Below are 22,648 nucleotides of genomic sequence, written 5' to 3'. Positions count from 1 at the left end.
AAAATAGCTACTTAAACAACGTGATTACTATATGTAATAACAAGGTTTTCTTAAAAATCTATACCATTTTCCGTCGAATCTAACATGTATACGATATCGTATGGATGATACAGACTACCGAATATCAACAGGTCCGTCACTGTTAATTTGCATGATTCATGAGAAAAATTAATCATAAAACGTTAATAATTGAAACCTGCTTTGTGTTGTTTGTGGTTCCTATGCATCATTATTGATGCCGCCTTTTAATTGATTACTTGTATAGATCGACAGTCTGTAAAGAGTAATAATCTAATCATCCTGATTGTAAGTGAGAAATAGGAAGGATTGGAGGGACAGAAGGAGAAGAGGAAATAAAATAAAGTAGGCTGAAGTAAGGACGTTCAGTTCCAAAATAACATACCTAAGAACAGATATAGCTCCGCGATGGAAAAAGAAAGTAGTTCTACTGTGGCTATACAATTTTTCTTTCACTAATATTTTTCAATATCTCATTATGAAATATATAATAAACAGGTACTGCTACTACTAGCGCCATGAATCCTGTTACGCTACAGGGTAATATGACAAGGACCCAACTACATCAAGTTTCAACTGAGGCTCACTACAGTCAACGGACTCCAGTGAAACCAAGTATGTAGATTTCTAAGTACATTTACTGAAGCACATGAATGCAAAGTAATTTTAGTCATCAATAGACAATTGGAGGCACACACACACACACACACACACACACACACACACACACACACATCTTCAGATACCGATTTCAATCTTGGCAAACGTGCATTCTAGCTTCCAGAAGGCGAAATATTTTGACATAACCAAGTAGTTCGATTACGCGGAGTGGTGTGAGGGGAAAGGTACGTAACCTGAGATTTTGAACTCACTTGACAGATCTTTAATTGAAAAGTATGATTTTGTTCTATTTCTCTAGTTCGGGTAATCCAGAATCGAGTTCCATAAGAGTTTTCACGCTTATGTCATTTATCGATAGTCACTTGAAATATCTATATGTATTTAATATTGCCATGGACTCTTTGCTGGTAGTATTTCAAACACATCTCTATGCGTAAAACACATAAAAACGGCCGCTTCCATTTAGTATATATAACTCTGCGTTGTGTGTGTGTGTGTGTATCTGTGTGTGTTAAAATGTGTTTTCATAAAAACAATTTGATATAGAGATACTGTTGGTAAATCAATATTGTGATTCGCCCATGGCGTATAAAAATGCATACAATTATGCTGTCAGATGTAGACTATTGATTTTATACTCTCTAGATCAGTGATGAATTTCCTTTTATGTGTAAAGAGAAAAAAATAATAATCGCCGTTTGTAGTGAATTAAATATGTTACACAATTTTATCAAAATCATCTCTCTCTGTGGGGCTAGTTTAAGTGGAAATTTGTGGTGTGAGAGAAAGAAAGAATCTGAGCTTAAACTTGATCTTAAACTTACAGAAAAATTCGAATCGTTATCATAGTATATGTACACTTTCCATGGGAGATTACTTCAGTGTCACAGAATACTAATGATACAAATCTGCAATCTAAAAATTGGAATATACATAATTTCATAATATCTCTCTCTCTCTCTCTCTCTCTCTCTCTCTCTCTGTATCATCTTCGCAAATCACGGCTGAAAATCCGTGACAAAATAATGTCATAGATATTTGCCAATGGCATACGACATTGTGTTTGGACTTCTGATTGTAAAATTGGCGGAGCGACAGAATGTAAAACACAATAATGACTTAAATCAGTTGCAAATACAATCAATTTTCTAATTTCATCTTGTCGGTTCGTAATTTTGTTCAGCCTTAAATTATTTCCTACTGGCTTCCAATAACTCGTCCATTGATCGAATGGTCGAGCTATCACTGTTTGGGAGACTAGCCATGTAATGTTTGTAGAGCTCTGCGTATTTCATTTAGACCAACATTCATGTTCAAAATCCAAAGAGTCTCTATTATTTATGTCTCCAATATAAATGAAATACAAGTTCTTCAAAAAGAAGCAAATGAACAATTTCCAGAAGAATTGTGAAGAACTAAAATATACGCAGAACTACATTTTGTAGCGGTTACACTGGAACGGATGTGAAAAGTTAAATTCCTCCGTCAATGCACAGTATCCTGTAGTAAATCATAAACTCCTTAGGAACAATGTATGTGTATTTGTATGTGGTATAAATAAAATATATTTATAGTACGTACGTTGTGTCCTTGATGTAACACTTTTATACATTTTTCACTAGAATGAAGCTGGGTAAGCCTGGGTTCCTGTTAATAGAAAATGTTTATATCAAAGAAACAGCATACATACTATACATATATTGCGTGTGTGTGTGTGTGTGTGTGTGTGTGTGTGTGTGTGTGTGTGTGTGTGTGTGTAAGAGCGAGAGAGAGAGAGGGCGTTTGTGTGTAAAATAACTATTTCAGTCAGAAAGGGACCAGTTGAGGAAACAATACTTCGATTATTTTAGCTCATATATTTTATGTTATTCGTCATTCCAAATTCGTTCTTAGCGTCTACTATGGTATGTTCATATGACCCAAGCATCTTTCCTCTGTTCGCGTGGTTTGTGAGAAAGCTTGCCAATAGCTTCGCATGAGTCGGTGGTTGTTTCGGCACTTTCAGCACAACAATGTACGGGCTGTCATATATAGCCGATCGTGTACTGAAAATTGGCGTTAACCCCTAAAATCAAACCAAATTGTTATATTCAACTTTTCCCACAACGAAACGAAGCTTTTCATGTATGCAAGAAAGGACACAAGTTGAAAACTAGATTCAAGATAACAGATTACGTTAAACACTGGTCTGTCTATCTGTCTGTTAAGTATCTATATATGTATCTATCAATCGATCTCTATCTATCTATATATCTATCTACGCAAATATTTATAGACGCACCTTCGTACGTATCAGAGAGATTTCTGACAAACAGCGAAACTGAGAATTGACGTTTACATCAATTTAATTTAATGTTAACTTCGAATGTTTAATGTTTAAAGCAACGATAATATACTAACTTTCTGATAGATGTGTTTTAAATCGCCACTTTCATATTATGTCATATATATCGCGTAAGTTTCAAGAGGTGCTGTTTTTAGTAATATAAATAGTAGGCCAATTATAACAAAGGAAATAAGACGCGAAGAGCAAGGACCAACAAATGGACACACAACACCCCAAAACAACTAAATGTCCAAAACATATGAACTAAAAACGACAATAACAAAAAGCGAATAGCAAACAAACTTTACAAACAAACAAAATGTGCATATACATATAAAGTTTTGGATGACGTGATTACTTACTTTGGTACAGAGATTCTGCATAACTAGGAATTCAATAACTACTCTGACTTTTTCTTTATGGAATTCCAGGCCTCGGAATAAATATCACCAGGACATGTTTTGATAAATTTCGTAGAACCTTCACAGACATCTTATCAACTGGATCAACGAAAACATAGATTTGATGGAGGATATAACATATGTACGTTTATAATTAACTCAGTTTTGTTATCAAGACAACACATGAAAGGAAAATGTACACACACACACACACACGTGAAGTTTATATATGACTAAAACCTTAAGCAACGTCTTCCTCAAGGTCAAAACTGAACTTCCTCAGATATAGCACATACAATAAAAAACTCGCGTAGAGCAAAATATATTTAAATTTGGCACAGACAAGTATAAACTGTCCGGAGCTAACGAAATAAAGGCAAGGTAACAAAATAATGGAAGAAAAATATATGTTTCAAAAGGGGCTTATTATCTGTGGATAAGCCGAACAAATTAGATGCAAGCAAGCTGAACCATAGTGTTGTTTTGCTTGGAATGACCTAGTTAGAATGTATGGAGAGGAGACGGTTTGTATAGTATTCAATTCTGTCTTTACATCACGTATATAGTGTCCATCACAAGAAACAAAGGAATAACTGCAATTACATTATAAAGGAATATAATAATAATAATAATAATATGTAACTAGACGATAGTTAGGTTGAGTAAATTGGTAGCAAAGAAACTGGGGTACGGTTTGTCAAGCAGAGAACTTTGGACTTTACATAATCATTTAAGTTAAATTCACCAAGTGTTTGCAAATGCAGGAACCAATAGGTGTCTTTATAATATGCAAACGGTTTATTTTCTGCAACTTTTGTGTTATTATATAATATTTGTGCTGTTGGTTGGCATTCCTATTTTATTTCCTTCGATATACCTGGGAATCTAGTGTAAAGAGCGCATTGATTTGGTGGTATTAGGCACAAATGTTAAAAAATGTTTTGAAAGACTGCTTAGTGATTACTCACGTTTTTATTGTTTGAGCTAAGGAATCTTTTTTGTCATTGGGTAATGAACAATTTACATAGGCAAAGCAAACAAGAAATGGAAATTAAACAACGGCATGACCAAAATAAATACTATACCCAGTATATTTAGGAATCTATATAATGCTTACATAATTGGGCCAAGACTATATATAAAAATACATGATGACTGAAGTAAAACAAAACTAAAATGGGAGATAAAGCGATATTGCATATATTTATGGTAATAGTAAATAACATAAAATATAGATTACATTCAAATTTCTTAACGGAATACTCAGTAACAAGAGAATACCCAGTAGTAACTGAATACCCAATAACACGACTCATACAGGAAACAATAACTCCATATAGTAGCTACTAAGTGTTAGGTATTCTGGGCACGATGTTAAACTAGCCGAACATTACGATATGAGAAGTACTCACATACTATGACAGTGTATGGCCAGTTAAGATAGTATATGTACTATACAATGTACGTCAATCAGATGTCACAGTTAAGATAGTGTATTTACTATACAATGTAGTCAATCAGATGTCACAGTTAAGTGTGTGTACGATACAGGGCACGTCAATCAGATGTCACAGTTAAGATAGTATAGCAGCAGGGAGGGCGAATCGGACATTTTGTTCAATCGTCATTTGGTTTAATTAATACTTTCTGCACTCAGCGGATCCGGTGTCGTCAGCGCCTGGTAAAAAAAAACGACGACGTCATCGTTGTCATCGTCGAGGGGGCCAAATTGACAATTGTTCGGAACGTCATTTGGTTTAATTAATACCTTCTGCGCGCCGATCCCAGCGTCGTCAGCGCCTGGTAAACAAACGCGACGACCGCGTCGATGTCATCGCCCTCCCTGCTGCTAAGAGTTACAATGATCTTATAAACAGAGTGATCACTAACTCCTCCTCTTGTAGATCAATTAGGTTATTCGACTGATCGGTAAGTCTGAAATTAATTCTTGTTAAAAACCGATTATGGCATCGCATATAGACCGGATTAATCGGACTCTCAACGATTAAAAATCCCGGAGGGGCTGTTGGTGAAAATGAATAAAGGATATACCCCTGTTGAGCCTGATTTGATTGCTTGGTATCCACCTGGTAACTCCCTTCGATAACATCACACACTAGATTAATCGCTATCACCGATGCGATATTTACGTTGTACGGGGCAATATGCCTACCACCCTCTCCATTATCGTGTCTGAGGATAGTTGATGGACCGAGAAAATCTCTTAATGATTTTCTTAGTTCTGGCGCGTTGTATCCTGGAAACTTGAAATCGGGTAAATCGGCTTCTGTGATATTATACTCGGTTAGGAATTTTTGTTTATTATCATCGCTGTTAGCGGATATTGTTTTAACGATTCGTTCATTGATATATTCCATGTCTGATATAAGTTGTTTTCGTGCTTTCGTTTTCCGTAGCTGTTCTAGTTGCAATTGGTAATTACGATTAATCTCGATAAAACCACTAGCGATATCATTTAAATTAACTGTGACCACGGCGGACGATTCAGGAGTTTGCTTATACGGAAAATACCATTGCATGGTATTCCTGTCTTGAAATATAAACCTACTGGGTAATAACGTGTTTTTTATAATAGACAAATCATTTCGATACCCGGGATTAATCTCATGATACGATTGCGCATTCGTGTGCAAGTCCTCGGGGATTCCATGAGGTGGATTCTTAGGCCATCCTAGTATGGTTCTTATCGAACTGTTATAAATATCAACCATATACCCCGGTGTGCTTATTTCAATCGTCGACGATAACGTCGGTTCATGAACCGTGATAGCGATTTTTGATTCTTTTCCTGTGATCGATTTTATCCTGCGTTGAAATTCTTTATTGATTTGTTCTATTTGGTATGACCCAGTTGGTATTGTAACCTCCTTCCAGTCTGGGGTCCCATCGGGTTTATTTGTCCATGCAAAAACCAGCGAGTTATTAGGTTGTTGTCCGTTAAATGCGTCCGCTCGGATATTAGGCCAACTGTGATATACTCGCAATTTTGCCAGCGCTATTTCCTTCACTGGAACCGGTGATGGGAAGTTTACACTGAATTCGGGTTTCGTTGATGTTATCGATATCATACTTGTTTGTACCGGAGTGGTGTTTTCCGCGATCCGTTGAAGCAATTGAAACCCTTCGGGGTTCAGCGACATTATTATTATTCGTTGTTTTTAGTGTTCAATTTCAACACCGAATATTAACAACCTGCTTGTTTTCAGGAGAATGTTTTAAGCCATTGAAGTGGTTTCCGGCTTCCAGTTGAAAATTTTCGATTTTTGACATCGCGGAGCCATACAACTGGACCATCGTGGAGAATTCAACATCGGATATGAACGAATTATCAATCGACAACGAGATCAACCCGGATAATTTCGAGTACGCGTCGGATACTATTTGATGTTTTACTGTATACTCGTTGAGTTTTTTCTGAGAACACGATGATATCTTTCTGGTGATTGCGTTGGCAACTTCAGCAATTGTTGTCGCCGCGGAGATAGCGATTGAAACGGTGATCGGAGCCATCATGGTCATTGTGGATGAAATGACACCGGCACCAGCTACTATACCGGACACCGAGTACACGGCCACGTCGATGGCGGTCATTTTACGACGGTATTTTTTTATTTTTGCGCGGTATTGTTCGGAAAGCGTTTTTAAGCTCGCGGAGAATTCTTTTGCGGTATCGAATCGATATTGATGTGACGTCGGTGATACCTCTGATTCAATTACCCTGGTGGTCATTTTATTTTAAAAGAGCTAGTGTTTTCAATTACTCACTTAGATCCACTACAAATTCTGCATACCATGTGATGTTTGTCCTAAATAGACTGCTATCAACGGCTTTAATTATAAACCGTTCGATTGTATCCTTGTTAATGATTGTTGATATTGTATTGTTAAACCCAGATGAACTCGGCGATGATATACTGAACTGCATCGCCGAAATCAACGTCAATCGATAAATGCCCTTAACAATTGCGGTGATATCTATTGCATTACGCGTAGGAGTCCAATCGAATGATCCGTATTGAACCGTGTATACGCTATTGCCGATGCTCCCATGAGGTGTTTTCATTTTTTCGAGTTGCTCTGTCATTCTAGGTAGTCTGTCTTTAATCGCTGTAACATCAGTTTTGATCGTTCCTATTTCCTGTGTATACGCGTCTATATTATTCTTGTTCGCTGTAACCTTAGCAATGAGTGTATTTATTTCCCCTCCATACGCGTCTACATTTTTTTTGTTTGCTGCAACCTTAGTAATGAGTGTACTTATTTCCCCTCCATACGCGTCTACATTTTTTTTGTTCGCTGCAACCTTAGTAATGAGTGTATTTATTTCCTGTGTATTCTCGGTTATACTTTTTTTGTTCGCTGTAACCTTAGTAATGAGTGTATTTATTTCCTGTGTATTCTCGGTTATACTTTTTTTGTTCGCTGCAACATCAGTTTTGATCGTTCCTATTTCCCCTCCATACGCGTCTATACTTTTTTTGTTCGCTGCAACATCAGTTTTGACTGTTTCTATTTCCCCTGTATGCGCGTCTATATTCCTTTTGTTCGCTGCAACATCAGTTTTGACTGTTTCTATTTCCCCTGTATGCGCGTCTATATTTCTTTTGTTCGCTGCAACATCAGTTTTGACTGTTTCTATTCTCCATCCATGCGCGTCTATATTATTCTTGTTCGCTACAATATCAGTTTTGATCGTTCCTATTCTCTGTTCATGTACGTCTATACTTTTTTTGTTCGCTACAATATCAGTTTTTATCGTTCCTATTTCCCCTGTATGCGCGTCTATATTTCTTTTGTTCGCTGCAACATCAGTTTTGATCGTTCCTATTCCCCCTGTATGCGCGTCTATATTTCTTTTGTTCGCTGCAACATCAGTTTTGATTGTTTTTATTTCCCCTCCATACGCGTCTATACTTTTTTTGTTCGCTGCAACATCAGTTTTGATTGTTTTTATTTCCCTTGTATTCGCGTCTATATTTCTTTTGTTCGTTGCAACATCAGTTTTGATCGTTCCTATTTCCCCTCCATACGCGTCTATATTCCCTTTGTTCGCTGCAACATCAGTTTTGGTTGTTCTTATTTCCCCTCTATACGCGTCTATATTCCCTTTGTTCGCTGCAACATCAGTTTTGATTGTTCTTATTTCCCCTCCATACGCGTCTACATTTTTTTTGTTCGCTTCAACATCAGTTTTGATTGTTTTTATTTCCTGTCCATTCGCGTCTACATTTTTTTTGTTCGCTGCAACATCAGCTTTGATTGTTTTTATTTCCTGTCCATACGCAGTGATATCATTTATAGTTGTTGTAATCTCATCCAGCTTGGTATTTTTTTTACCAAAGAATTTATCAAAGTTGTCATCGATCCTGTTAACATTTTTTCGTAACGTGTAAAATTGGCCCGACAGCGTTGTAAACTCCGAAATAGTATTTTTTATTGTTGTAATATTCGGTTCGGTTACCGTCGGGGTCCCAAAAAAACTAGCGGTAGTGAGTTGTATATCGGTGACAGATTTTTTCACCTCGGTGACAGATTTTTTCACCTGCGTGTCAAGTTCGGTCATAGATCTATCCAACCTTATAAAACCGTCTTGGATTGATGTTATCGTCGATAAATGTTGACCCGGTTTGAGTCGTCCGTCGCTGGTATACAGCGCGATAGCGTTCTCGGCGGCATCACGCTGTCGTATTAAAACGTCATCCAGCGACACATTACTGGATTTCAATTTACCCTGGCGGTCTTGAAATACAACTATTTCACCTGGGTCAACACTGGTTAAGTTTAACGTATCAGCGATTTCATCCTCGATTAGTTTTTTTATGTCATCGGTGGCGGGCGTTTCCGTGGATCCCTTCAGCGCCGAAATAGGTCGTCCCCAAATATCAATCATCGTTATTGTAAAAAAAACGGTGTTTTTAATTAACCCGCCGGGCCTCTACGGCCCCACTAGTGTATTCGTTTACAACCACATGAGGTGGTTTTCGCGATGATGAAATCTCCGCGAGTACGTTCAATACCTCACGGCCGCATATCGGTGGGTCACTTAACTGCTGTGTTGGCAGCGTGGAATAAAAAACCGGGGCTGAACACGCCCGGATATACCGCATGAACTCGTTTGGCGGGGCTAACCCGTATGAATCAAAATAGACGATCGCACGCGGATCAATCGCGTATGCAACCCAATGAGTTCCCGCTCCGGAGGACCCATCGAGGTTAATTATGCCGGTTTCAATATTCCTTGGTGCCGCCGGTAATTGATCCCTCATAAAAACACCTCTGAAGTTTTTTATCGCTAACGCGTCGGCGGCATCTATTAAATCAAAATTAGACATAGGAGTCATTAAACGGTTCCCGGTAGTCTTAGACCCTTCCCCGAGTACCATGAATACGGGGTTCCCGGTAGTCTTAGACCCTTTCCGGCCACGGATCGTTTTTTTTTATAGCCTTTCCCGGTTGCCTTTTTCAATGCCATTCCCGCCGCGGTACCAACGGCTCCTAACGCCGCCGCCTTAGCCACTGCTGGTGCGGCCGCGGCAATCAACGCTGGAATCGCAGCTAACAGCGGAAATATCCCACCGGTCTTTTCCATGTTTTTAATCGCTGCGGCCGAAAAATCTATTTGAACACCCTTTTTATTCTTCATCGCATTATTGAAATGTTTTATTTGACGCGCCGTCAACGATATCTTATGATTACCACCTGCCATCTGTGACGGCTTCAGCGTTATTGTGGTTCCGCATTGTTTAGCCGACTTTGATCGTAATTTCTTGACTTGACCATCAGTCAACTCTACACTGACAACACTATACGACATTTTATTGTAAACGCGTTTGTGTTTTCAATTACATGTTTTCTACTGGCGCATCAACGATTCTCATTCGTCCACCAACACCTTCCAACAGCATTGATTTATCGCTGAGAATGACAGCAACCGCTCTATAATTAACACCACCCGGGGCTATACGAGCTCTAAAGTGTATATCAACGACGGATTGTCTCGTTAAATCGAGATGTTCCAATGAAAAATAATAAATCGGATACAGGTTTTTAAAATCAAATTGTGATATTTGCAAACCAGTGTCGACGTTTTGATCACGACCCATATATGACAGCAATCGATGGTACACACGTGCGACATGGTTGTCGCCGTAATTAAGCTGTATATCCTCGGATGGTTCCTGTTGTCCGTTTATTCTCAGCGAAACATCCCTGACTCCTAATTGATCAAATATCATATGGCTGCGTTCTTGATTACCCAATCGTTCCCTATTCTGTAGCGCAACAAATATATGACGCGGGGCTGAAACACCCTGTTTTGATGCCAAGTGCCATGTAAACGTATCGGCGACGTTATCCTCTTTAGCATCAGTTGTTACCGCTAGCCAACTCAACAACGATTTTCCCCCTTGTTCCATAAATGATAACAATCGTGCTTCCGTGGTAACTGATGGAGTCAACACCGGCATCCACAATGCTATTTTAGTTAAAACGACTTTACCGTCAGCGACACCAGCAGCACGCCATATTGCATTGTTATCATCGCCCCTTCGCGTTAGCGCGATTGTATGCTTAGCCCCATAGATAACTTTTCTGACATTTCTGCAAAACCCAAATATGTGATGGAGTGGAATCGCGCATGAAAACTTTCGGTGTGGTCTTTGCAACATTGTTACTCGTGCTGCGAATCCCATATTGTAATTATCGTTAATACTTTTCATAATATTGAAATCAGCGTCCGGTTTTGCTCTGCGGTCTGGATTGGCTGCTTCAGCCTGATCACCTGCGGTATCTTTTTTCGCCAGCACGTTAACGTACTGAAGATGATCAGCGTTATTAGTGGTATCCTTTGCGAACATCATAGATGGGCCCGCCGATCTTGTATAATCGTCCGAGTATCTCGCTAACCCAATTATCGTCGTTGCAACATCAACCTCGCGTTCTATTGATTCAATTTCTCGCCCGTCAATAAGATATCTGGCGCTCTCAAATAACGCCATGATACCGTTGTTGACGAAACCAACTCGAACACGATTGTCATCTGCGTATGGCGTATTATCGGCAGCATTTGTCACGAGTTCTCCTTCAATTTCGATAAACGCTTCACACGGTAAAAAATATTTACTGGTATCTTGGACTTGAAGTTCAATTCGCGATCGTAGGTCGGCTTGTGGTGGTTGATAGGAATAAAATTGATAATCGCGGACAGAATCGTCCCTGCGCACTGGGGCATCCATATCAACCGCGAGATCAGCGGTTCGCGCAAACATTTTATTATTTATCATGTTGATGTTTTCAATTGCGATTTTTTCGTCGTAAATTCTTTGAATTCTGTTTAAGACCACTTGCCCGCTATTGCGTTCATGAGCGCTTGGTGGATGACTGAGCCGCCAACGACTTTAATTTTTCTTCCACGGCGTTATTTATTACTTTACTGACATTTGCAGGCATCACTGTCGTTGATGGCATCTGTTTTCGTTTTCTCACCAACGACATTAGTTTGTCCCGCGCGGCTGAAAGCGCCTTTCCGGCAACATCTCCAATAGCACTAATACCCTTATCACGAATAACATCAATAGCCTTCATTCCTAATTGTTTGGCTAACGGCGCTACTTTTGGAGCCATTCTTGTAAATAACCCCGCAATGGTGCTACCGAGGCCATCTCCATAGTACGCGCGGTAAACAGGCAATCGCGAGTTTACCACGTAGACGAGTACTGGTTTATCATGGTTGAAATGTATGATCATCTTTATTATAAAAACACCAGTTTTCCAATTAGTGATTGACCCCCCCTTCCCACCGCCGCGTTGAAAAACCGGAATAAATTTTGTCAAAATTTCCTTGGGCTTTTGCCCTCGATAAAAATCCGGTTTTGTTCTGGTTTTTTCTTGATTTTTAGTCATTTTTGGTCATTTTTTGTTGCCTATAGTCGTTTTTTTTCGATTTTTCAGCAAAAACATCGATTTTCTCTAAATGATTTCCTGGGGTTTTTGCCCTCAAAAAATTGTCAAAACGACCAAAAACGACCAAAAACGACCAAAAATTAACAAAAATTAACAAAAACGACAATTTTATAATTTTAATCATCCACTAACTCGTCTATGAGCGTTCGATATGCACTAATGTCCATGATACCGCCTGCAAATAGCCGCTTGCAAATATCAGCGGCCTCATTGATTATTTCCGGAGAGTTATTTCCGGCTCGTTTTCCTCCGATTAGTACTTCCAGCCGTGATATATCACTGAGAACACTACCAGGACAGGTAACGCCGTAGGATTCTTTACCAACAGAGTATCCTTTTCCTTTTTTTGGTGTTCTACTTTCAACTTTCTTGTGGAATGCGTCGTAATCGGGATCACCACGATGTGGTAATGCATCTCTGTGTTTACTTGCTAAATACACTATTCTTGTCCAATCCTTTAACGTCTTTATATTTTTCTCGTAACCGCTATTGATATGCTTTTTATCTCGTGTGCCCTTAGCAAAATTGTTGGCAGCAAAATTAACTAATTCTTCCTCGCTGAAGGCCCTGATTTGATCTATTGCGGACTTTCTAAGCACATTACGGGGTATATTCTCTCCTTTCTATTTTTCTTCCAGTATTTCTTTCAGTATTTCTTCCAGTATTTCTTCTTCTGGTTCTCCTGCGGTGGCGCCTAGTTCTTCTTCGGGGGCCATTGTAACATAAGGTTCTTGTGGTTCGGTTATAGCGAGTGGTGGTGGCCTCCGTGTTGTAGCAGCCGCTATTTTTGCAGGGAGTGTTTCTAAGGACCTTTTTGTTTGTTTTGTCTCTGCCGCTATCTTTTCAAGCGCATCGAGAACGGGTACAGTTGCCGCCGTAACATCTTTGGTCGCTTTAGTTACCGGGGCAAAGAGTTGTTCGCTTCCAACAGCAAAATCAGTTTGCATTTGTTGCCGCGTTTGAAGTTGTTCTCGGACCCTGTCTCGTAACGGTATGAACTTTTTAAGCGCCGCTAGCCGCTCTCTGGCTAGCCGAGTAGTAAGTGATTCGCCTACCATTATTGCAATTGCTCCGCAATTTCTAATTTCCCGCCGAGTGTGCCATCGGGGGCTCCGTCTATAATCCTTCTAATGTTTTTGATCTTACTAGAAATCTCCCGGCGTCGTTCATAAACACGTCCAAGTTTTTTTCGTATTATTTCAACGGCGGTAAATAGTCCAATGAATGCATTTGCGTCATTGTGGTACAGGTTCTCATTAATCGTATGTTGTAATCGTTTTATAAAAAAGTACTCGCGGGCCAGGGTAAAACGCCCCCGTTTCGATTGTTCGTTAATAATCTCATAATCGGATATTTTTTCGCTGTCGAGACCATCAGATAATTCAATTCCTTGATTTTTTGATTTTGAAATCTCGGCTAATATATTATTGATGTCTTCGATATTCATTATTCTTATAAAACATCTTGTTTTTAAATAAAAAAAAATGAAACCCCCCGTGTATCAATCCCGAGTTGTGTTAACCGTAGGATACCGAAACAGACGTGACCTTGTCACGGTGACTTCGTCAGCGCCATAGGCGCCGGTGACCTTGTCACTCGCTGGTATTTATATACGAAAATCGAATTCTGTGTCCATTTTTACCCGATAAAGCTGTTTCATATACTCGTTCTGCAACAAATCGTACTGAGGCCCTACAAATGTCGAAATATTTTCCTGCCGCATTCATGGAGTGAAATGTTTTTTCTTCGTGAGTTGTTGTATCAAACGATTTGACACCCCTTGCTTGCTTTGAGCACTTACCAGTTTGGCCTTTTTTACTGTTTTCACTCTGGGAGATGGCTTGCAGATTACACAGTCTGTTATTTTGAGGGTATCCATCAATATGATCAATAACGAGACCGTCGTTGATCAGTCCGTTAAACGCTTCATATACCACCCTGTGAACAAGATAAATTTTCCCCCCAGCATTAAATATCAAATACCCCTGATTATTTACGGTACCAACCGGCCTCCTCACTCTGCGGTTTCTGACAACGCCGTCGCGAGATGCCTCGTAATTGACGAGCAGGGGATGCGGCTGAAATTCTTGGTCCATTTATATAATAATACTATTTGTCTAATTTATTATTTGGTTTAATTATAAATCTTTCAACGTAGTCTTGGGGGGTTTTAATGACGAAGTCGGCGGTGGGGTCAATGACGGTGTTTTTAATTCGTTTATCGTAATAACGTTTTAACTCTCTGTATCGCTTTTCGCCACAATTGATACACAACTGCGATTTTCCTCTTACACCAACGTGACAAACCAAGCACGGGAGGGGGCCAAGAGAACCATTACGAACGCTTTGTAAATGATACCCGCAGAATTCACCTCTACATGATTTATTGCACGGGGTTGTCGACCCAATCATCAACCATTTGCAGTGATTCATTATACTATATTCTTTTATTTAAATACTTGTTTTAATTATATGGATGAGTTCGAGAGATTAGCAGCAATTAAGCCCTGGAAAAATATTAAGTTCAATCTCGATAGAGCCCTCAAGGACGCACCAAAAGCGTTAATAAACGATAGAACCCTGTTAAATAAAATACGCGATTGTATCAATGAATTCAAGCGTGATGGTGCATCTCATAGTTGGTCAACATTTCGAATTGATGGCGTTGTTGATGCTACCATGAATGACAACCGCGCAGCAACGATAATATCACAACTTGACGGTAAAAAGTATTTCTTCAGAGTAAAATTTATTGTCCGGGTGGAATCAGGTAATTGGATCATACGTGATAAATTTGAACCAGTTCTCAGCGACAAGAAAACAGTCATTGTTAGCCGCGACTCCAAGCCGGGGCTGTTAACCGGAATTGACAGACCATACTATGAACGAGCGTATCCTGAAACAGCAGTTGTTTATGGAATATACCCGTTAAATAAGAAACCTGATATCGGAAAACTAGCGCCGATGAAACAGTCAACGGGGATAAATTGTGTAGCAGAACGAATAATAGAGCATTTTACAAATGCATGTCGAGGAAACAAATTGACTGATTTACGATGTAGCAAAATCAACCAGTGGGAGGAGACAGTGCGCGAGCGAGGAGCAACCATCAGCGACATAGCGAGATTAGAAACGTCGTTGAGATTTCCAATAACCGTTACAACGATAACCGGTGAAGTATTACACGAATCAAAGTACAAATCAAAGGGAACCCCAATCAAAATTATTGATCATAACGAACACGCGTGGACGCCCGCGATCACAGTGTTTCCACGGGATAGAATAGTAAAGTATATCCCGGGGGGATTTATACAAGATGGTTTTCTCGCGGAGAGGAAACTATTTGATGCTATTGCTTGTTTGTGTAAAAACGACCCTGTGTCAGTGTGGTTACTTCGCAGCGCTGAAAACGATGCGGATACTTTTGGTCAGTTTGTAAGACCAAACGGTGAATTATACCGCACTGAAGCGTTTCACAACAAGATGAAAAAAACCGCCATGGAATTTGAAGTGCATGATGAACAACTGCTAACAAATTGTTTCACGATTCAATCGGTTGCGGCTCATGTTGCAGCAAAGAAAAATGCGTGGAGCCCAACGCGCAAGGAATTTCTACCGGATGTACAATCCAGTTGTTTGGAATACTATCACGGTGGACTATGGAACACTGAATACAACCGCGACGCTATGATTTCCGTTGATATGGTTGCCTGTTATCCAGCGAGTTTTCTCGGGTATGGATCCGCCGCTGAGTACTTTAGACGATTTGGACACCCCAGACATGAAATGACTCGTGTTGCTATTAATGGACCACTGCCTGATTTTGATTTAACCGGATTCGCTCGCATAGTATCATTTGAATTCGCAGCAGGACTTCATCGCTGTTGCTATATTTGGATCGGTAGGCACATGGCTGAAAAGAAGTGGCCGCCAATAGCGCTGCTACGGTATATGATTGATTGTAAAATGCTAGTTTCGTTGATTGTCAGTGACGCGATTATATCATACCGAGCGCAGACTGAAGTCTGGTTACCAGAACCGGAGCGTCTAGATAGCATAATTGACGAGTCCAGAAAACACATTGATGCCGACGAGGAATATATCATCGAATGGTCCAGGAGGATATTCAACCAACGAAACCACGAGGCAAAAGATCTCGGTAGAAGAATAATTGGTAAGTTCACACAAGGTGGAAAAAACTGCGACTACAAACGATATTGCTCACGGCTGATTATAGATGACGCAGAATATGATTTCGTAATCAAGGACGCAGTGGCGAAAAATAGATACGTGAACTGTAAAACAGCTTTCTTGTCCAATAGAACAAGTTTGGGTACAGTTGTTACCTACAGCGATGGAGACAGCCCAGCATACCCGCATTTGAGGGCATCTATCCTGGGTTACGCCGCTATCAATTTATTCTCGACGATAAATAAATTTCCCGACACCCCGGTTAGAGTAGCCGTTGATTCGTTTTATGTTGACGTAAAGTATAAGGAAAACGTAGCCGAGTTTACTAGTCCGGACGAGAGTTGGGGTACATGGAGAATTAAAAAAGAAATACGACGCGATTATTCCCCGTCGGCAGATGTCACCGTTGAAAACAATTACCTACGCGGTGATAAATTGTCAGAATGGTCTAATGCACCACCGTGTTCTGATCCAATTTGTAGACATAAAACAGTTTATTTAAGCGGCTGTGGCGGGTCAGGAAAGACGACTCGGGCAATTGAATTATTTCGAACGCGGGCAAGTATAATCGTGCTTACACCGACCCATAGACTAGCGCGAGAGATAAAACAACGAAATGTTGACGCCGTTACTTATCACAGCTTTTTTCGATACAGCGGTGGTGAGTGGACTCCTGATCGAATGGGTGAAAAATTTATTCCTGAGGTTATCATCTGGGATGAGATATGTACTGTTTCGTTAGATGTTTTACAAATGTTTCTTGATTGCTTGTTGCTCGCGAATACAGCGGTGATCATGTGTGGCGACCATGGTCAACCACCACCATTTGTCGGCGAGGGTCCGCATGATTGGTTGAGCGGGTTTGTGGACTATTATGAAGAAACCGATACTGATTACCGAGCACTTGATGAACAACTGCGCGAGGTTAAGAAATTAATCAGATTGCAGCCGGATAGAATTCAGTGTGAAATAATCCGCGAGGTGATTCCGGAAACGCCGTTAAATGAATTCTGGGAAACATGGAGACCAAACGATTTGATTGTAGCGAGTAGAAAGATAGTCAGAGACACACTTCAGCGGAAGTTGTTTACGTTGCATAAGGAAAAGTTTCCAACGCGCCCAGTGCCGTTATGTTATAGACCCGCGGATACACGGCGGCAGAACATTGAAGTTGAAATCCCGGGCCCGACGGCGTCAGGGACAAAAAAACAAGTTCTCGTGCTGAATGATATCGTGCTCGTTGATATCAGCGTCGTCGAGGACGCGCTACGTGCTGATAAATCCCCGTGGACGCTAGGATACGCAACGACAATACATTCCTCGCAGGGACTGACTATCACGGATACAATTGTTTGGATGGTTGATAATCGCATCGAATGGTCACATCTAGTCTATCTTGCAGTGTCCAGAGTACGAAGGATAAATCAGCTTCGAAGAATTGTTATTGACGGAGTCACTGACGAAGTCACCGACAACGACATCATCGATGCAAGCGTCATTGATAGAAAACTCTCGGGTTACCGCCAACAGGATAAAAAAAACAGCGGCGTTTTGATATTGATGCCGAATTAATAATCTCGCTACGACAACAACAGAATAATCACTGCGCGAGTTGCAATTGTATAATGAGTTGGCGTTATTCGGATAAAGACGCTCGCCAATTTACCGTGGACAGGATCGATAACAGTCTCGGTCATGTCAAAACCGATGTGAGGTTGACATGTCTTGAGTGCAATAGACGCAACGGCGCTAGTTAAGACCACGCGGGGGCAATTGAGTATCGTCAGGTATCACTTGTAGTTGCTCGCGTGTAAACCCCCGCTGTGGGGCAGTTGAATCCAGTCTATAGATCGGTGGTCTACCAGTTGATCGTGTTATCGTTGATACGTTATGTGTGGTAACACTCCAGATAGGATCAGTAGCTCTTTTTTTACCGCCTTCAAGCTCTCCTGGTTCATACAGATATCTCACGGTGACATCGCCGAGAATCGGCTTGGAAACGCTATCTATTTTTGATCTTCCGGGTATATACTCGTATTTAATCGCGTCGCTGGGCTTCATGTTGATTGCTCGGGTAATCTCGTTATTTAACGCGGCAATTACGCCTGGCAACCTTTTAACCCATTCACGAGATCGTTTTTCTTGGATGAATTCCTTCGCGTATTGATACCCAAATAACCGTTCAGCAAGAGTCCGATTGAATCGTTCAACAATTGCCTGATCACGATGTAGCGCAGTATGACCTCGTCGCACCGCGACGCTATGATGTTTCAGCGTTGATAGAACAGCGCCGCGAAATTCACTACCGGGATCAACTTGTAATAGATTTGGCCAGCGCAGAGGGCCTCTTCGATAAATCCGCTCAAACGCATCGGCTACTTCAGTTGCTGACTTTGTTTTTAACGGCTCCGCTTGTTTGTATCGACTCGCAACATCAACTACGGTTAGCGCGTATTTGTAACCGTTGTCATGCGGCAGAAATAGTATATCAGCCTGATGAACTTCATTAGGTACGCTGACATCAAAGCGCGAGAAGTTGATTTGTTTAGGCGGTGGTAGATAGATTTGCCATATAGCCTGTTTGGATAACCAATTAGTCGCAACGGCCCTCGTTACTTTTGCAGCGCTTGCAAGCTTACCAATTGCGGCCTTCCCCTTCCAGTATCCTCTCGGAGAATAATAGATGGATTCCATGTTGTTATTATAAACGCTAGCGTTTTCAATTACCAGCGCGAGAAGCTCCGCTTCCAGTCATTAATTTACCTTTCATAGCCGATTTTACCAACCATGAGGCCAATTTTTCTTTGAAGGATTTATCAGGAATAGCATTTAACGCGTGAATTAATTTTACATCCGCGATATGACGCTGTTGCAGATCGCTACTTTTGTAGTAAGCAACATCATGAGCATGACACGCCTTATCGATAGCGTTTATTGGATACTCACCGGGTTTGGGCTGATTTTGAGCATCGAGTCTGATATCTAATCGCGTTCCGGGGCCACAGTAGCTATATCCTGGGAGGTGTTTTTCTCCTGGATACTTTGCCCACGGGGTTCCGGGGAGTTTTGATAACTTGGCTGCAATATCACCTCCTCGCTTTTTTTTAAAACATCTCCGGGTCTAATAGAAATAAATCTAAATTTCTTTATACCGCATTGTGCACACTTGCCAGTAAGCGCCGATCTATTATTTCTTGTTGTAACGGTTGTCATATCATTTGTGCCAGTACGCACTCTACACTTCACACAATATAGATCCATAATTTATGTATAGAGATATGAATATAATTGACTTTTCAGCGACTAAAACAAGAGAACCAGTTAAGCATGTTGCAGCGTTACCAAACTCGATCCGGATGATTATCATCGGACCATCTGGATCCGGCAAGACGGAATTGTTACTCAATTTAATAATGAGATGGATGAAGTGGGATAAGTTGTATTTGGTTGCTCCTAGCGTAGATGATCCACGATGCTACGAGGTGTTGAAAGATTTCAACGAGAATGCATCAGCGATCGCTAAAAAAAATGTTATTGAGTTTATTACAGATATCAATGATGCACCAGGCATCGATGATATTGATGGCGACGTTAACAATCTAGTCGTGTACGATGATGTTATGTTAGACAATCAAAAAAACCCAGCTAGGATATTTTCCAGAGGCAGGCATAAAAACACTGACGTGATATATGTCACTCAACGATACACTCAGATTCCAAAAGTAATCAGAGATAACTGTAATATTCTTGCTGTGTTCAACGGCGTTGATACACACACGCTACGAAATATTTGGCAGACATGGTGCGGCGGTGACATGGACTTCAATGTTTTTCGAAACTTTTTTAGTCATGCTCAGTCGACCCCACATGGATTTGTAACGATAAATTTACATGATCCTCGGACACGATATCGTATCGGACTTGACCAAATATTCGGTTAAATTGTAGATAACCACTTAGCAGCAGGGAGGGCGATGACATCGACGCGGTCGTCGCGTTTGTTTACCAGGCGCTGACGACGCTGGGATCGGCGCGCAGAAGGTATTAATTAAACCAAATGACGTTCCGAACAATTGTCAATTTGGCCCCCTCGACGATGACAACGATGACGTCGTCGTTTTTTTTTACCAGGCGCTGACGACACCGGATCCACTGAGTGCAGAAAGTATTAATTAAACCAAATGACGATTGAACAAAATGTCCGATTCGCCCTCCCTGCTGCTAGTATATGTACGATACAGCGTACTTCAATCAGATGTCACAGTTTTAAAATAAGTGGTAGTTTGGGCATTATAAATTATTTTCGTTATCTCCAGATTAGGTTTCATTGTTATAGTACTGTTGGTGAATCATTTCCAAATACAACATCCTATACAACTTATGGGTCGATAAATGGATGTCAGATAAATGTGACTGTCCTTGTAAGTAATTTTTGCTTTTCCTGGGTACTTTGTTTATTGTGCTAAATTAAAAATATGAAGCCCACACAATAAACATTATTCACTAAGTAATTCGCCCGCTATAAAAGGAGATTTGTTCCAGTCAAGGAAACTGAATCACTTGAAACGACTTATGTGTACTTACAAGACATATAAAATGGAGCAAAGCATCAATATACAACAGGTCATACGGCAAAAGAATGGAACAAAGAAACGATGTACAACAGGTCATAAGACAACAGAATGGAGCAAATCAACGATGTATAGCAGGTCATAAGACAATAGAATAAAACAATGCAGCAATAAACACCATGTTATCATATAGACTTTATTTTAGGCTGATCAATGATACACATACATAATAGAAAAACTTTGTATTAGGCTTTTAAAGTAAACATATTAATTAAATGAAATGATAAAAATTATATCATCACCTTTATCATTTCGTGACATGATTTGAATAAGTCTATAAAGAAATTTTAAATTATGACGTCTCAACAAAACCTCGTAAAATATGTTTCATTATTATACATCAGAAAATATTAGCTTCAAGAGATTAAGTAAACTACAACGTGATCTAAAGGTTACATAAACATCACATGCTCAAACTCAGACACTCAAACGTCTGACGCCTGATTGGTTTATGTTCGAACTCTGAATAATCGGAAGTTAGATATTTTAGTAGACGCTACCCTTAAACATATGTTCTGTAGTTGATCATCTCTGATGAATCCATCAGAAATAATAGACTTTAAAACTTTAAAGAAATATAAGTGCGACCAATTTTTATACAACAGAGCAAACAAAAACCGTAGTTCTTAGATGAAACGAAGGCTCAGATTGTGTGGTCTGAATGTGAGTCGTGTTGTCTTCTTCTGGCACCATATGATGTGTATGCTAACTTACATGTAGGATAAAAAAGATGGCGATTCACCATTAAGAAAACGGTCCAATCACATTCGGAATTCTAAATTATCAGACACCATTTCTGTGTTCCATTCTTTTTATTAATTGCTCGCTTTTGGATCCTTAAGCTCAATGGGAAATGGAATAATTAGAAAATGAGTTGCTGTTCAAAAGTTTGAATTCCCGATCTGTATTTATGAATTTCACACATTTTGAAAACAATTTTTATATATGGATTCACTGTTCAACAGTCTACTAGTCATTGGTGCAAGTTGCAATTACACGTTTTAGTACCTTCCTTGTTATGATTTATAATTATAAAGGACTACTCTTCGTTACGCACAAGAATCTATAACTGAGCTAAATACAGTAATTTAATTAATTAGGGATAACACGTGCACTAGTATTCTGTACAAATAAAGATTGTAGTGTATTTTTATTTCGAGTTTCATCAAAATACATATGATAAGTGAGTGTGTGTGTGTGTGTGTGTAATTTTGTTTCTGAACTTTGCTTTAGAATTTTTTTAGTCATATCGCTACGATTCCTGCAGTGTGGCAGTTTATAGTGATATCTAGCACTAGGGCATCATGACTTAGACGTGTAGCATCATGTCCCATCCAGTCACATTATCCTGAAGCAAGGCCGCTACTATTACCATTTTTATGTCTTTGCTATGACTCGGCCGGGGTTTGAACCCGTGACCTTCAGAGGCGGACGCCCTAACCAAGTAGGCCACAAGAGCGGTCACACGTGACAAGACG

At 40.1% G+C, this 22,648-nt stretch overlaps 1 protein-coding gene across 3 annotated transcripts in view; it reads left to right on the top strand.

Annotated features, from left to right (window-relative positions):
• The window catches only part of LOC149795412 (uncharacterized), a 67,384-nt gene that overhangs the window by 8,266 nt on the left and 36,470 nt on the right, over positions 1-22,648 (top strand). For all 3 annotated transcript variants that reach the window (XM_089965193.1, XM_089965192.1, XM_089965194.1), the window contains exon 3: positions 517-633. In XM_089965193.1, the coding sequence (XP_089821319.1) occupies positions 517-633 (117 nt within the window). The remainder of the gene's footprint in view (positions 1-516; positions 634-22,648) is intronic.

This window comes from Sinohyriopsis cumingii, chromosome 7 (genome assembly GCF_028554795.1).
Source record: "Sinohyriopsis cumingii isolate HCF-2022 chromosome 7, ASM2855479v2, whole genome shotgun sequence".
NCBI classification, from domain to species: Eukaryota; Metazoa; Mollusca; class Bivalvia; order Unionida; family Unionidae; genus Sinohyriopsis; species Sinohyriopsis cumingii.
This window is presented reverse-complemented; position numbering and strand designations above follow the sequence as displayed.